Consider the following 15,000-nt stretch of genomic DNA (forward strand, 5'->3'; position numbering starts at 1 on the left):
ATAATGAGCAATGGGCTGAGAACCCTAGAGTGGGACATATTATAATGAGTCCTGTACATCACTGTATATATACATTTATTGATAAATACACATTTTGGTGTTTGTGCTTCATTTCATGTATATTACCATTTATGCATTGTATTTATAGTGTATGGCTAGTATATGCAGCACAGAAAAGAAAGGTGATAACAGTAAAGTGCATAACATTATTTAGGCAATCCTTCCATTTTGTTAGCTAATGTGCTGTCATATAAAAAAATCAATAGAAGTGTTTAAAAAGATCTAAACAAAAGATTACACTTGGTTCCACAACAAGGTATATGTTATAGTCATTTATATGTAGAGGTCATTTATTAAGATGCTTAGTTCTTTATTCATACCAAGGGTCACAAAACAAGCAGTAGGAAATTTATTTCAGATTTGCTGTGTAAGCTTGATGTGAAATTTGTTTTATATTTGTTTAGTAGACTATATTCTGTAACAAGAAAAAGGAATGAACAACTTTACTGGTGGAGCACTAAAATTATATGTATTATTTTTTTCTTAATTTGTGTGTACGGAAATACCATTGTAATTTTTTGTACAGTCCTGTAATGAGGATGGTACATAGGAAATCTGGGAATATACTAAAGGTACCCCTTAATCCTATAGAACTGTAATTGCAAATGAGACTTTATACCAAGACAAATTTTGCTATTTGGTGTTACACACCTAAAAAAGTAAAGGAAATGGATGGGGGGGTTTTAGGTAGATGAAATGTTACATACTGTACCAGCATTAATTCACACAAAAGCAACAGAGGCAGAAGCTACAACTATAATTGGTTCAGGCAGAGAAGGGACCACAAGATGTATGAGAAGGGATTAGTACAGTGGATGTAACCTTGCTAGACAGTACCAGATACATAGGCTCATTCTCAGGGAAAAGACATGGCATAACAGGCCACCAATTTTTGGCAGTTTGATGCAACAAACATGGCAAAAAAAATTATAGGCCATGGTTGTGTTGAATAGGACTTTAGAGGGTCATGTACTTTTGAAAGGTAAGAAGATGAGAAATAAGAACAGTAAAATCTGTCCATGACTTTCTAGCTTTAGCTATTTGATAGAATTTGAAAAGGTCTGTGAAAAGTAAGAAGAGGAAGAAAAAATGAGATCTAAAACCTGGTTGAGAAAGATGTTGGCTAATTACACAAAGAGGAATAGAAATCATTTCATTGAGACATTTGCTGTTAAGCCAGGCCATTCTTCATGTTACAGAACCCACTTCATTCGTTTTCAAGAGGCTAACAAGTGGCCTGGTAATGAGGCTGTGTTGTATTATGTAGCAAAAGACAAAACAATCAAAGTCTTCTACTATTTAAGAGTTTGTGTGAGAGACTATCTGTATACATGACAGTCAACATTTGGTATGAGTATGTGTATGGTAATGATCAAGAATTATTTGTTGTAAAAATGTATTGTCATATGCTTTGGAAAACAACAAGGAAACTATGTAATAGAAAATTGTAAAAATTATATTTATGTGAAAATATCCGAAGACGTGTGTAAGTTATGTGAAAATATCCGAAGATGTGTTTAAGTTATTTTTTCTTTTGCACAGTACACTGTGTTCTACACACTAGGTAGACATTAATGATACATATAAAGAGGTGTTCCTTTCTTGGGCAAATCAATATCTCAGATGTCTACATCATGTCTTGGTAAACTCCTCTTTTTGTGAGTCAGCCATGAAATAGAAATCACAAACACAGATAGTTTTGGAACCCAACATGGGGTCCCACAGTCTTCATGTGCCTTGGAATTTGTTATGGTGGTTCTTTGTGTGAGTGAATATTGAGTGTGTGGGTGAATGAATTTACGGGTAAAGGAACAAAGTAAGCAAGCAACAAAGTCTACGCATGCAAACAAACGCAAACAACCAACATGGATATACTCCCACATTGTGTAAACCCAGTTCATGGGATTGTATGCGTTTTTATGCATGCCAAGTGTACCTATCTTAGAAAGAGTCTAGGGAACTGATCTTCATGTGTTTTATTTATTCATTTATATATTTGATTTCCATTTCCACTAAGATCCATCATGTCCATTTATGTTCGTTTTTCTTTTTCTTTTAAGAACATGTGTATTTGTGGTCCATAAATATCTGCAGGTTGTATGAGTGTGGTCCACTAACCTGCTTCCTTGTGTTGACACGACACCTCCCTACAGGACTCCGAGGATGAGCTGCAGCAGAACCCCAAAGCCAACAGTGCCAACACCTCTACCAGACCGTCATCGGTTAACAACTGTGCGCCTTCACACGGACTGCCCAGTGCCTCACCAACCTCTGGCAAATCCTCTGCCACAGACAACAAAGATGGACAGAGGTCCAGGTAAGGTCCATGTGGTTTGCTATTGTTGATTTCTTCTATGTGTTTCTTGTGATACCTGAGCTTTGCCAGTGTGTAATTTTTATTATTTTTTTCTATAGATCTCTTTTTTCCCTTTTTTTATCACTTATCATCATTATCACCTTCATTTTACTATAACTATAGACAACTAGTAGTCTCTAGTTCTTCATTACTGCTGCAGGCCTACTAATGATTAGATTTTCATAAATGTTCATTATTATTTTTGCATTTGATTTCTTTTTGCTGCTGATTTTGCTTTATAATTTGCTAAAATATCATATTCTTGGCTGTCTAACATTCTTGATGCCAGTGTACAAAAAACAGGTAAACTTTATATTATTCACTATTTTTCTCACATTCGATGTTGAATTTCATTTATGTATGAATGTATATTTTTTATCATTATTTATTTTTTTCTTTTCTTTTCTTTTAACCAGTTTACAGGAGAGATTACTAGGACTTGCCAGTGGAGGGAGACGTTTATCCCAAGACGACCGAGGTGGACAGAGAGAAAACAAAGACAGGTGAGTTGCAGTTTTGTTATTTATTTATTATTATTATTATTATTATTATTATTATTATTATTATTATATTTATTTGTTTATTTATTTATTTATTTATTTATTTAATATATATATATATATATATATATTATTATCTATTATATAATTAATAGATATATATATATTTATATAGATTTTTTTTTCTCTCTCTCTCTCTCTCTCTCTCTCTCTCTCTCTATCTCTCATCTCTCTCTCCCTCTCTCTCTCTCTCTCTCTCCTCTCTTCTCTCTCTCTCTCTCTCTCTCCCTCTCCCTCTCCCTCTCCCTCTCCCCCCCCCCCCCCCCAGTTTTTTGTTTTCTTAATCCCAATTGAAATGCTCTTTATCCCTTCTACTAAAAGAAGACAACAAACAATTAAGGCCTCGATGTGGCTGTAGGCTTCTTTTTTTCTTTTTCTCTTTCTTTCCTTCCTTTTTTTCATAAAGCTTTGCATAATGTATGATTTCTTTTTTTCTTTTTTCTTTTCTTTATCATACATATATATATATAATTATATATATATATATATATATCTATATAATATATATATATATTATATATATATATATATATTATATACATACACATATACATATATAATATACATATATATACACATGATATATACACATATATACATATATATATACATATATATAGATAATATATATATAATATATATATATATATATTATATATATATAAAAATTTTATATATATACACACATATATAATAATATATATAATATATATATCACACATATATATATATAGTAGACACACATGGCTATATATATATATATATATATATATATATATATATATTATATTATATATAAATGATAATATATATATATATATATAATTATATAAATATATAGATATATATATATTATATGATATAATATCTATATATATATCATATATATATAATATCTCTCATCTATATATATATAATATATATATATATAACATACTATATATCATCTATAATATTATATATATATATATATATATATATATATATAGATATATATATTATACATAATATCATATATATATATATCTATATATATATCTATATATCTCATATATATATATATATATATCATGTATGTATATCTATATATCTATTAGATATATTATATACTACTATATATGTCTGTATATGTATATATATATCTAATATATCTATATATATATACTCTATCTAGATCTATCTCTCTCTACCTCTATATGTCTTTATCTATATATCTTCTCTAATATATTATAATCTAGCATTCTATATATATCGATATATATATATTATATCGATATATATTCTCTACTATCTATATCTATATTATATATATATATAATGATTCTATATATCTTATACATACATCCCGACCTACATACATTACATACTAATACATAATACATAATACATATCATACTAATACATACATACATACATACATCATGCATCATATATATATAAATATATATATAGTATATTAGATATATATATATATATATATATATAATGTATTTATTATATATATATACTATATATAGATATATATATATATATATATGTTGTACTATATATGTATTGTATGGTACATATATATGTATCTGTATATGTATATGTCTATAATCGTACATATGTGTCTCTATCTGTCTATGTAAGATATCTATCCATATGTATATGTATACATGTCTATGGGTGTGTGTGTATATATATATCTCATAATATATCTATCTATCTCTCTATTCTCTATATCTATATATTATATATATGTATATATAATATATATCTCGCTATAGCATATGTATATCATATATATTATATATTATAATGACAGAATGTAAATATTTTATTTTTTATATTTTTTATTTTTTATTATTTGTTTATATATATTTTTAATTGTTTTTGTAAATAGTGTTTAGTGTTTTATTACTACTTTTATATATTTTTATTATTATTATTATTATTATTATTATTATTATTATTATTATTATTAAGTCTGTTATATTATGCATGTATTATATATTTAGTTCATGCATGTTTTTTGTCTAGTTTGTGTGATAACATATTCACTTATCACTACATGCAGCACTCTCCTTAAACATTTGCATCAAAACATTAACCAGTGTGCTTAGATATGCGAATGCAGACATACACACATCCACGGAAACTTGCATAGAAATATACTTTTGCACTTTTCTAAGTAGACATAATTTTACGTTTATGTTTTTTTTAAAGTTTGTCTGATCCTGATTACTTTCAATACAAAACGCTGAAAGTAGTCACTGCAACTCCCCCTTTCCTCCATCCTGTCCTCCTAGCAGCAGTAGCAGCAGCAACGCAAGCACCACTTTAGAACAGGATGCTAACCCCCCCTCAAAATCTAGATCTAAGTCCCCTGTGGTCACTAAGCCGTCCAAAACCAGATCTCCTAAGCCCAGGTCCCCAGGGGGAGGGGGCCACCGCAGTAGGCACAAGACGAGGTAATTTTTTTATTTATTTATTTATTTATTTATTTATTTATTTATTTTTTATTGCCATTTTGGTGTTTGATTTGAATGTGGAGTGGAATGTTTTCTCTCTCTCTGTCTCTCTCTCTCTCTCTCTCTCTCTCTCTCTCTCTGTCTTTTCTCGATCTCTCTCTCCTCTCTGTCTTTTCTCTCTCTCCTCTCTCCTCTCACTCTCTCTCGTCTCTCTCTCATCTCTCCTCTGTCTGTCCTTTCTCTCTCTCTGGTCTTTCCTCTCCTCTCTCTCTGTCTTCTTTCTTTTCTTCTCTCTCTCTCTCTCTCTCTGTCTTTCTCTCTCTCTCTCTCTCTCTCTCTCTGTCTTTCTCTCCTCCTCTCTCTCTCTCTGTCTTTCTCTCTCTCTATCTCTCTCTCTCTCTCTCTCTCTCTCTCTGTCTTTCTCTCTCTCTCTCTCTGTCTTTCTCTCTCTCTCTCTGTCTGTCTTTCTCTCTCTCGTCTCTCTCTACCTCCTCTCTCGTCTCTCCCTCTATCTCGTCTCTCTCTCTCTCTCGTCTCTCTCTCATCTTCTCTCCTCTCTCTGTCTCTCTCTCCTCTCTCTCTCTCATCTCTTTTTCTTTCTCTCTCTCCGCTAATCTGGCCTCTTCTTTCTCCTCTTCTTTCTTATCTCTCGTGTCTTTCTCTCTCTCTATGTCTTTCTCTTCTCTCTCTCTCTCTATCTCTCTCTGTCTTTTCTTTCTCTCTCTCTCTCTCTCTCCCTCTCTCTCTCTCTCTCCTTTTCTCTCTCTCCTGCATCATCTCTGCTTTCTCTCTCTCTCTCTCTCTCTGCTTTCTCTTCTCTCTCTCTGTCTGTCTTTCCTTCGTCTCTCTCTCTCTCTCTCTCCCTCCTTCCCTCTCTCTCTCTCCATCTCTCTCTCTCTCTCTCTCTCTTCTCTCTCTCTCGGGACCACCCATCTCTCTCTCTCTGTCTCTCTCTCTCTGTCTTTCTCTCTCTCTCTCTCTGTCCCTTTTTTCCTCATCTCTCTCTCTCTCTCTCTCCTCTCTCTCTCTCTGTCTTTTCTCTCTCTCTCTGTCTTTCTCTCTCTCTCTCTCTCTGTCTTTCTCTCTCTCTCTGTCTCTCTCTCTCTTCCTCTCTCTATCTCTTTCTCTCTCTCTATCTCTCTCTGTCTTTCTCTCTCTCTCTCTATCTCTCTCTGTCTTTCTCTCTCTCTATCTCTCTCTGTCTTTCTCTCTCTATATATCTCTCTGTCTTTCTCTCTATATATATCTCTCTGTCTTTCTCTCTCTATCTCTCTCTGTCTTTCTCTCTCTATCTCACTCTCTTCGATCTCTCTCTCTCTCTCCTCTCTCTCCTCCCTCCCTCCCTCCCTCCCTCCCTCCCTCCCTCCCTCCCTCCCTCCCTCTCCCTCCTCCTCCTCCTCCTCCTCCTCCTCCTCCTCCTCCTCCTCCTCCCCTCCCCTCCCCTCACCCTCCCTCCCTGCCCCTCCCCTCCCCCTCGCCCTCCCCCCCTCTCTCTCTCTCCATCTCTCTCTCTCTCTCTTTTCTCTCTCCCTCTCTCCTCTCTGTGTTTTTTTGGTTTTTTTTATTGCTTCTATTTACATATCATTCAGCTCTGTTATACTGTTAAATGTAGATAAATTGGTATGCAATGGTTATTGGTTTATTTTTATGTTGAGAAAATTAGATTTCTTGGTTTATATATTTAGTTACATCAATAGATTACTTTCAGACCATGACGGTTTTTGTTCTAAGTTTTATGTTTAAACAGGATTGATTTAAATGATCAGTTCTTATTCCCTCCTTTGTCTCTCTCACTGGCAGATCCAGATCAAAGTCAAGGGAGCGGGACTCTGGGCGCTCGGGTCAGCAAAGCAGAGAGCATACGAGTCGAAGTCATATCAGTCAAGGTGAGTAGGTTATGACTCATTTCTGGGATTCATGTGATAGCCCAGCTACCGCAAACAGAAGGGTAAAATTTGATAACTTGGAGCTTACGTCATCTCCTGGAATGCTCGTGGCATTCGAAACTTGGCAAGATTCACTAGTCCTAACCTCTTATTCCCGGTTATTAGAAATCCTTGAGAGTAATTAAACTCTGGTGATATCTGGCAATGGTCAGACAGTGGGTGCGGGAGTCCGCTGCGTGAAGCTGAACGCCCTGCTCCACATGCTCTGGTGTGTTGCCGCGCGTACAAGCTGTACCCGCCGACCATGCGGTTTATTATGATGCCATATCACATGACCCGGCAGTGAGAGGTTAAAGACTATGTGTACCATCATCATCCGACAGTTATATTCATTCAAGAACCTTCTTGAATGAATGAATGTTCACCCAGTCAGAAATGGCCTCATAACATATGAGCAGTCCTCCCTCCCACACCACCTTCTTCATATGTCATTACACAGTGACCCATCCCGAAAGAGTTAACACTGTGTGTGCCAGCCTCCACAGACTTGCTATTGATGTCCCTGCAGTAGAAGATGATCCTGGTTTACCACCCTGGCGAGTACCTAAGCCAGAGCTCTCCTTCACTCCAACCTCCAAGGCAGGCCTTCTGCTCCAGCAAAAGCAACTGGCACTAGAGGCCATTGCCAGAGTGCCTGCATCTGTTTCCCACTGCCCATCACCTCTGTGTTGTTGGCTCTCTGCAGGCAGACGGGAGTGCAGCATGTGCCTTGTCCTCCCCCACTATAGAGTTGCCATAAGGTGGCAGATGGGTTGTCTGTAGATCATGCAGCTCCTCAAGCTCTACCTCTTATGAGCTTCATGGCCTCCTGTATGCTTTCATTCTCCTCACACAGAGGAGGCTGAACAGAATTGTGATCTGTGACTCCCCGTCTGCCCTTCACACCCTTACAGTAAGAATATTGTGTCATAGTGTTGGGCATAGAATACTTTCCCAGCTCACCATAGCCCATGATAGATATCTTGTTGTGTGCTATTTATGGGTGGCTTCTCATTGGCATTGGCCAATGAAACTGGACAATCTAGCTGAGAATGCTTGTTCCCTGGACATACCTGATATACATGCCACCCCCTCTCTCCGGTGTTACAGAAATATTATTTACTCCGAATATCATACCTTATTAGTGAATAATGGGAATGTAGAATGTGATAGCAGCATTTCCATTCAACACTTCAAAAATTTTGTGAACTGTGCACACAAATTTCATCACCATGGGTTCATGATACGCAGTGAAATGAAGGACTTTGCTACCCCAGGCGCAAGAGCTCATTTATGTTTGTAAATACTTACTGCTAGGTGATAAGTAGGTACTATTCTTATGAGTCATCCACATTTTTGGTGGATATTAGCCATTTATTTTTGTTTCTCTCTCTCTCTCTCTCTCTCTCTCTCTCTCTCTCTCTCTCTCTCTCTCTCTCTCTCTCTCTCTCTCTCTCTCTCTCTCTCTCTCTCTCTCTTCTCTCTCTGTGTGTGTGTGTGTGTGTGTGTGTGTGTGTGTGTGTGGTGCTGTGTGGTTCTCTCTCTCTCTCTCTCTCCTCTCTCTCTGTGTCTCTCTCTCTGTCTGTTTTTCTCCTCTCTGTCTGTTCTCTCTCTCTCTCTCTCTCTCTCTCTCTCTCTCTCTCTCCTCTCTCTCCTCTCTCTCTTCCTCTCTCTCTCTCTTCTGTTCTCTCTCTCTCTTGTGTCGTGTCTGTGTGTGTGTGTTGTGTGTGTGTGTGAGTGTGTGTGTGTGGTGTCTTGTGCTCTGTGTGTGTGTGTGTGTGTTGTGTCTTTCCTCTCTCTCTCCTCTCTCTCTCTCTCTCTCTCTCTCTCTCTCTCTCTCTCTCTCTCTCTCCTCTCTCTCTCTCTCTCTCTCTCTCTCTCTGTCTCTCTCTCTCTCTGTCTGTGTGTGTGTCCTCTCTCTCTCTCTCTGTCTCCTCTCTCTTCTCTTCTCTCTCTCTCTCTCTCTCTCTCTCTCTCTCTTCTCTCTCTCTCTCTCTCTCTTCTCTCTCTTCTCTCTCTCTCTCTTCTCCTCTCTCTCTCTCTCTCTCTCTCTCTCTCCTCTCTCTCTCTTCTCTCTCTCTCTCTCTCCTCCTTCCTCTCCTCTCCTCTCCCTCTCTCCTCTCTCTCTCTCTCTCTCTCTTCTCTCTCTCTCTCTCTCTCTCTCTCTCTCTCAAGAATGTGAGTATGCATATTCATATGAATATGTGTGCATATATAGTTCACAACATGCCCTGCAAGACACAGTTATGCACCTTTTGTATTTCTCTTTAAAATTATTTGTCGTTCACAGAATGTAATAAATTTATCAAATCAAATCTCTTCTCGTCCTCCTCCTCTGTTCTTTCTTCTTTGTGTAAAACATCCAACATTATGTTAAGCCAGTGTCACAGGGAAAATGTTGTACACATGCCATGCCTGTTGGTTTTGGGTTAATGCAAATATAATGGAAAGTTTTGAATTACCTTAACCATCTATCAATATCATTTCCTAGGGCATTCAGGGCGGAATAGAGACAGTCGAGACGTACGCAGGAGCCGTGATGATGACCGCAAGCGAAGAGATGATGAGAGACGCAGCAGAAGGTCACGATCTAGGTCCAGGTCGAGAGAGAGGCGCAGGTCAAGGTCACGGTCAAGGGATCGCAGGTGGGTGTCGGAGATGAAGAGTTGAGGAAGGGATTTCCTGGCTTAGAAAAAGTGTGTGTGTGTGTGTGTGTCTGTCTGTCTCTGTCTGTGTTAACCCGATGTCGCTGGGTGGTTCCCAGTACGAAAGCCCTCTCTTCTGGCTATATTTATAGTGGTCTGGGGTCTGGGCCCCGCTACTGGGGGATTGTGTCGGCACCCTAGTGTGCGTGGCATGACCGTTCATTCCCCTGCAAAACAGGACCGGCTCACCATAGCATGTATGGACATGCCACTTGAAATACATGCCACCTGGTGACAGAGGGTTAATGTTTATTCTTGTGTAATAGAGACTTAAATCAAAATTCTTAGTCCCCAATATCTGTAAATTTGTTAACAGTGAAGGTGAGCCATAAAATCATTTCAAATAACAGCACTAGCAAAGTACAATTAGATTCATTTGAAAGTTTCTGCTGTGGGACCTTCATCCATCAGAACTGCCGAAGAATGAAATTCTGCTCCTGAATTTTGGTTACTGGTTCCTGCAAGTGAAGGAATTTTTTCGCTTCTTTTTTCTTTTCTTTTTTCTTTTCTTTTCTTTTTTCTATTAATTTTTTATTTTTTAAATCTCTTCTTTTCTTTTATTCTATTTTGCAGGGAGGATGAGAAATCTCCACAGAGAACTATTATGTCTTAGATTTTCTTAGGGTATTTTCAAGTTTTCTCATAAAAGAACATGTTAGAAATATTTAAGACATTAATTGTTTTAAGCAGCTGCTCGAAATGGAGTTGATTTTGGTGAAAATTATTTAATAATGAATAGGTCTTAATTTATTCTTAGAGTTTGACCAAGAGGTCCGTCAGTTACTTTGAGGTTCCTAATGTAATGGCCGTAATACTGACATTCTTGGTCTGTTCCCTATCCTCCAGAGTAGCTGGTACTCAGTTTCTGGTAGGTTCCTAACATCCAATGTTTTTAATTTTCTCAGTCTCCTTTACTTTACTGGGCCTGGCATGTCACCAGGTTTCATGTACCATTGGTTGAGCCATTACATTTCTTTCCTTGCAGTTGTTGAGTTTGTGGACAGTATTTCATATATATATATATTTTTTTTTTTATGTAGCTCTTGTATGTTAAGGAGGGCCCTAATGTTTTTGTAACCAGAGGCATATGAATTCTTTGTTTGATTATTTTAAAAATATTCTATGTATTCATCCCTCCCCCCAAAATATAGAAAAGAATGAATAAAAGATAATTTTAATAAATAAATAAAATCATAATAATGATAAAAGTACTCATAGGGTTGATATAATATTGTTGAACATCACTTGCTGTCTTTAAAACAGCTGTTCAAAAATAGGGCTATTCATTACCCAGGTCTTTAATATCAGGTCTCTTCTAGCAGTTATTTTTTGACAGGTGTTTACAGATAGTTATCTTTACTCGCAGTTGATCTGCGGCATATCTTTGTGGACACTTGTTCTTGGATAAATATTTACTGTCATTTGTAGGGTCTCTGTGGGTCTTTACTAACCTTTCTCTAACCCATTCTGCTTTTTGCAGGTCACGATCGAGGTCAAGGGAAAGGCGCAGACGCAGTCGAAGCCGTGAGAGAAAGAGGCCCATGGACATCAGGAAAGGTGATGCTTGTGATTAACTTTGTTGTTTTTCTTTCTGTCAGTTCTTCAGTTTCTTAGTTTTACCCTTTGTGTAGCCTTTTCTTTTTTTTTCTTCTTTTTTTTTTCTTTTTTATTATTATTTCTCTTCTTAGTTATTCTTTCATATTGGCAATGCTTTATTAAATTTATTTTTTATATTTTTATTGTAATATTTGATTATTATGATCATAAGTTTTCAGGATTGAACTTATTTTTCTTTTTCAGTACACCTTGATAGATTACATATTATTCTTAAGTTATGATGTGTTATCCTATTGTTATGTTGTTGCTTTCTTTTTATGTTACATATATTTTATAGTATGGGATTACTGTTTATGCTATTTATATTTTATTTATTATGGATGTTTGATATTATTATTTCTTCGTTTATTATCCTTCCATTCCTCATCATTGGAACTTCGATTCATTTTATTTATTATTATTTTATTTTTTATTTACTTATTGTTCATGGAAGTGCAACTGTCTGGAAGCTATGTAGAATAATGAAAGAGAGATTAAGCATGCATACGTTGAAAGAAACACATAGACTAATAGACTGACAAGACAACAGATAATGAGAGAGTGAAAAAAACAAAAATGATTGGAAGTGAGAGAGACAGACAGACAGATAAACAGACAAACAGACAGACAGAGAAAGAGAGAGCACAAGAAACTGACAGAGATGGACTGACAAAGAACGAGCAAAAGGCAGAGTGAATGGTTTATGATTTTGCTGTGATTACTGGACCAGCTATTACAGCATATTTATAATAGTCTTTCCTACAGAAGCTCAGCAGAAATTGGCTGCCCTTAAAGCAGCGAATCCAGATCTGACCACGGCAGAGCTTTTGAGACGGAGCATGGAGGCCCAGGTAGAGGAGGTGCAGAAGCAGACGGGCATTACCCTGCCATCGTACTATAATCCGGCAGCTATGAATCCCATGAAATTCGCTGAGCAGGAGAGAAAGAAGAAGCTGTTGTGGGGTAATAAGGTAAGATGAGCTGAGAGGGGAGTGCGATGGGGAAGGTGGCATAGAGGGGGGGGGGGGCAAGGCAGGGGGAGGATGGTGAGGCTTAGGGGAGATGATGGGGATAGATGGTGGGGCATGGGATAGGGTGGTGGTTCGTAGGGCAGAGGGTGTGGTGCGGGGGAGGCGGTGGAGTGTGGGGGGGATGGGAGGGCGTAGGAAAGGTGGTACGGCATGTGGTGGATGGTGAGGTGTGGGATGAAATATGGGCAAAGGGGGGATTTTGGGGCATTGTGCTGATTGTGTTGCATGGTGGAGGGGGGCAAGGGGGAGATGGTAGTGCATCTGGAAGGGTGATATTCTCTATTGCTTTTGTAGACAACAATACAGACTTTTTTTTTTTTTTTTTTTTTTTTTCATTATTTAGATAAGAAAGGGTAAGTATGTTAGGAACTTGCAGGATACTTTCCATGCAACCAGTCATTTTTTCATACTTAGAAAGGTATGGCTGATTTGTTGCTTACATATTCACCACACACTTGGACATGCAGATAATAAAACACACACACACACACACACACACACACACACACACACACACACACACACACACACACACACACACACACACACCACACACACACACACACACACACACACACACACACACACACACACACACACACACACACTCTAATTCCTTGTCTGTACCTACCCCAGAGTAAGCCAGATGGTACTGGCAGCGCAAGCGAAGGCACTTCCTCCCTCTATGGCAGCCTCGGTGCCCTTGCCAACCAGAGCGCAAGTTTGGAACAAGCAGGTGTCTCGCAACCCAAGATGGAGATGAGTGCCGGGCCACTGAGTGGAGCGACAGGGAGCGGCCAGGCATCTCTTTGGGCCAACACCAAGTTCTCTAACGACCGCGACGGGAAAATGGCAGAGAAGTTTCGTAGACTCATGGGTGTCAAGAATGCAGGTGAGGGCTTTTTCTTTCTCTCTTCCTAATAGTGTTGTGCTTTTAGAAAGTTTGAGATTTTTTCAAAAGCTTGTTCCTTTATAGTGGGTTTTAAGTCCTATTTCATTATTAATAATCTGTATGGTTTCCACAAAATACACTTTTACATAAAGATGACAGGAGCATTACTGTAACTAGAAATGTAGTATGTTTAAATTTTGTTCTTATTATTTTGTAAAATGTCATAATTATAGATTTGATTTCACCATATATTTCATCTGCCAAATTACATGTATATATCGCTTCAATTCTGTTTCATCTTTTACAGCTCCTGCAGAACCCCCAGCTGCTGCCGACAACAAAAACCAGCAAAGAAGGGAGGGACGTTGATCTGCTGCAGAAGCAGGAGACCATGTTCTCCTCGATGGAAAGGCAGTATGAAATGGCTCGACTTGCTACTCACACTCACAAGGGCTTTGGTCTGGGGTTTACTAGTCAGTCTTTTATGCCAAAGTAAAAGAATCCTCTCTCTTTCTGTCTCCTTCACCTCTTTCTTCGTCCTCTCTCTTCCTCTTCCTATTCTTCCTACTTTTCCTCTTGTAATAATTTACCTTACAGTTATTCTTGTTATAACTCTATACCTGCTATTACTTCTTAACACAGATTGTTATAGATTATATAAAGGGATGAGAGTGTTGCTATTTATTTCACCTTCTGGGTATGCATATTGTAGCTCTATGTCAAGTTGTGTTAGTGTCAGGAGTGCTTAATATTGATTGTTATGTTCTCTAGAAATCCTCAGACAGAAGGCATGAAAGTATGTAGTACAACAGGTGCAACCCTTATCAAAGATTATAATGATAACAGTAATTTTAACTTCCTGCATTTATTTGAAATTGGAAACCAACACTCATTAAATTCCTCCTCAAATCATTGTTGAGTTTTTTTTCATTGCCTTTATACCAAGGCCTGGTGTCTAAACTGAAAAACAATAGAATGCATTTTCAAGATAATAAAAAATGCTTATGCCATTTATGATGAGACAAAACAAAGCTATGTATGTATATGTTCCAATCCTGATAGTGATGAATTAGGGGTTTGCAATGGTTATCTGAAGTTCAGGTAATATACCTCTTAAAATAGTTCAACTGATTCAAAAGCTCTCTACTATTGTACAAAAGTTTTATGACTAGTACCTGATGATTTAGTGTGTTTTTGTTTTAAGTTTTTAATTATCACCAATATGTTTTTTTTTTTTTTTTTTGTAATTAGAGCACCATAAAATTGTAGCAAGTATGAATTGTTTCACTGAATGCTATTTTTCTAGCTCATGAACTCATTTAGTGCTTTTAACTTTGGAGCAGAGGAAAAACAGTATGCAGTTTTAACTAATGCAAGTTGAGATGTACACAAACATTATTTGTGATCAATTGTCATATGTTA

General features: G+C 37.2%; 1 protein-coding gene across 7 annotated transcripts in view; it reads left to right on the forward strand.

Annotated features, from left to right (window-relative positions):
* The window catches only part of LOC119595066 (arginine/serine-rich coiled-coil protein 2-like), a 20,625-nt gene extending 6,134 nt beyond the window's left edge, over window positions 1-14,491 (forward strand). Inside the window, exons 3-11 of one of the 7 annotated variants that reach the window (XM_037944195.1) lie at window positions 2,214-2,377; window positions 2,833-2,919; window positions 5,268-5,429; window positions 7,230-7,315; window positions 9,846-9,999; window positions 11,540-11,616; window positions 12,409-12,626; window positions 13,323-13,578; window positions 13,886-14,491. In XM_037944195.1, the coding sequence (XP_037800123.1) occupies window positions 2,214-2,377; window positions 2,833-2,919; window positions 5,268-5,429; window positions 7,230-7,315; window positions 9,846-9,999; window positions 11,540-11,616; window positions 12,409-12,626; window positions 13,323-13,578; window positions 13,886-13,947 (1,266 nt within the window). In that variant the 3' untranslated portion in view covers window positions 13,948-14,491. The remainder of the gene's footprint in view (window positions 1-2,213; window positions 2,378-2,832; window positions 2,920-5,267; window positions 5,430-7,229; window positions 7,316-9,845; window positions 10,000-11,539; window positions 11,617-12,408; window positions 12,627-13,322; window positions 13,579-13,885) is intronic. The other 6 variants (XM_037944197.1, XM_037944199.1, XM_037944196.1 and 3 more) reach the window with 6 other exon arrangements.
* The last annotated feature ends 509 nt before the right edge of the window (window positions 14,492-15,000 follow it).

The sequence above is a fragment of the Penaeus monodon genome, chromosome 35 (genome assembly GCF_015228065.2).
Source record: "Penaeus monodon isolate SGIC_2016 chromosome 35, NSTDA_Pmon_1, whole genome shotgun sequence".
NCBI classification, from domain to species: domain Eukaryota; kingdom Metazoa; phylum Arthropoda; class Malacostraca; order Decapoda; family Penaeidae; genus Penaeus; species Penaeus monodon.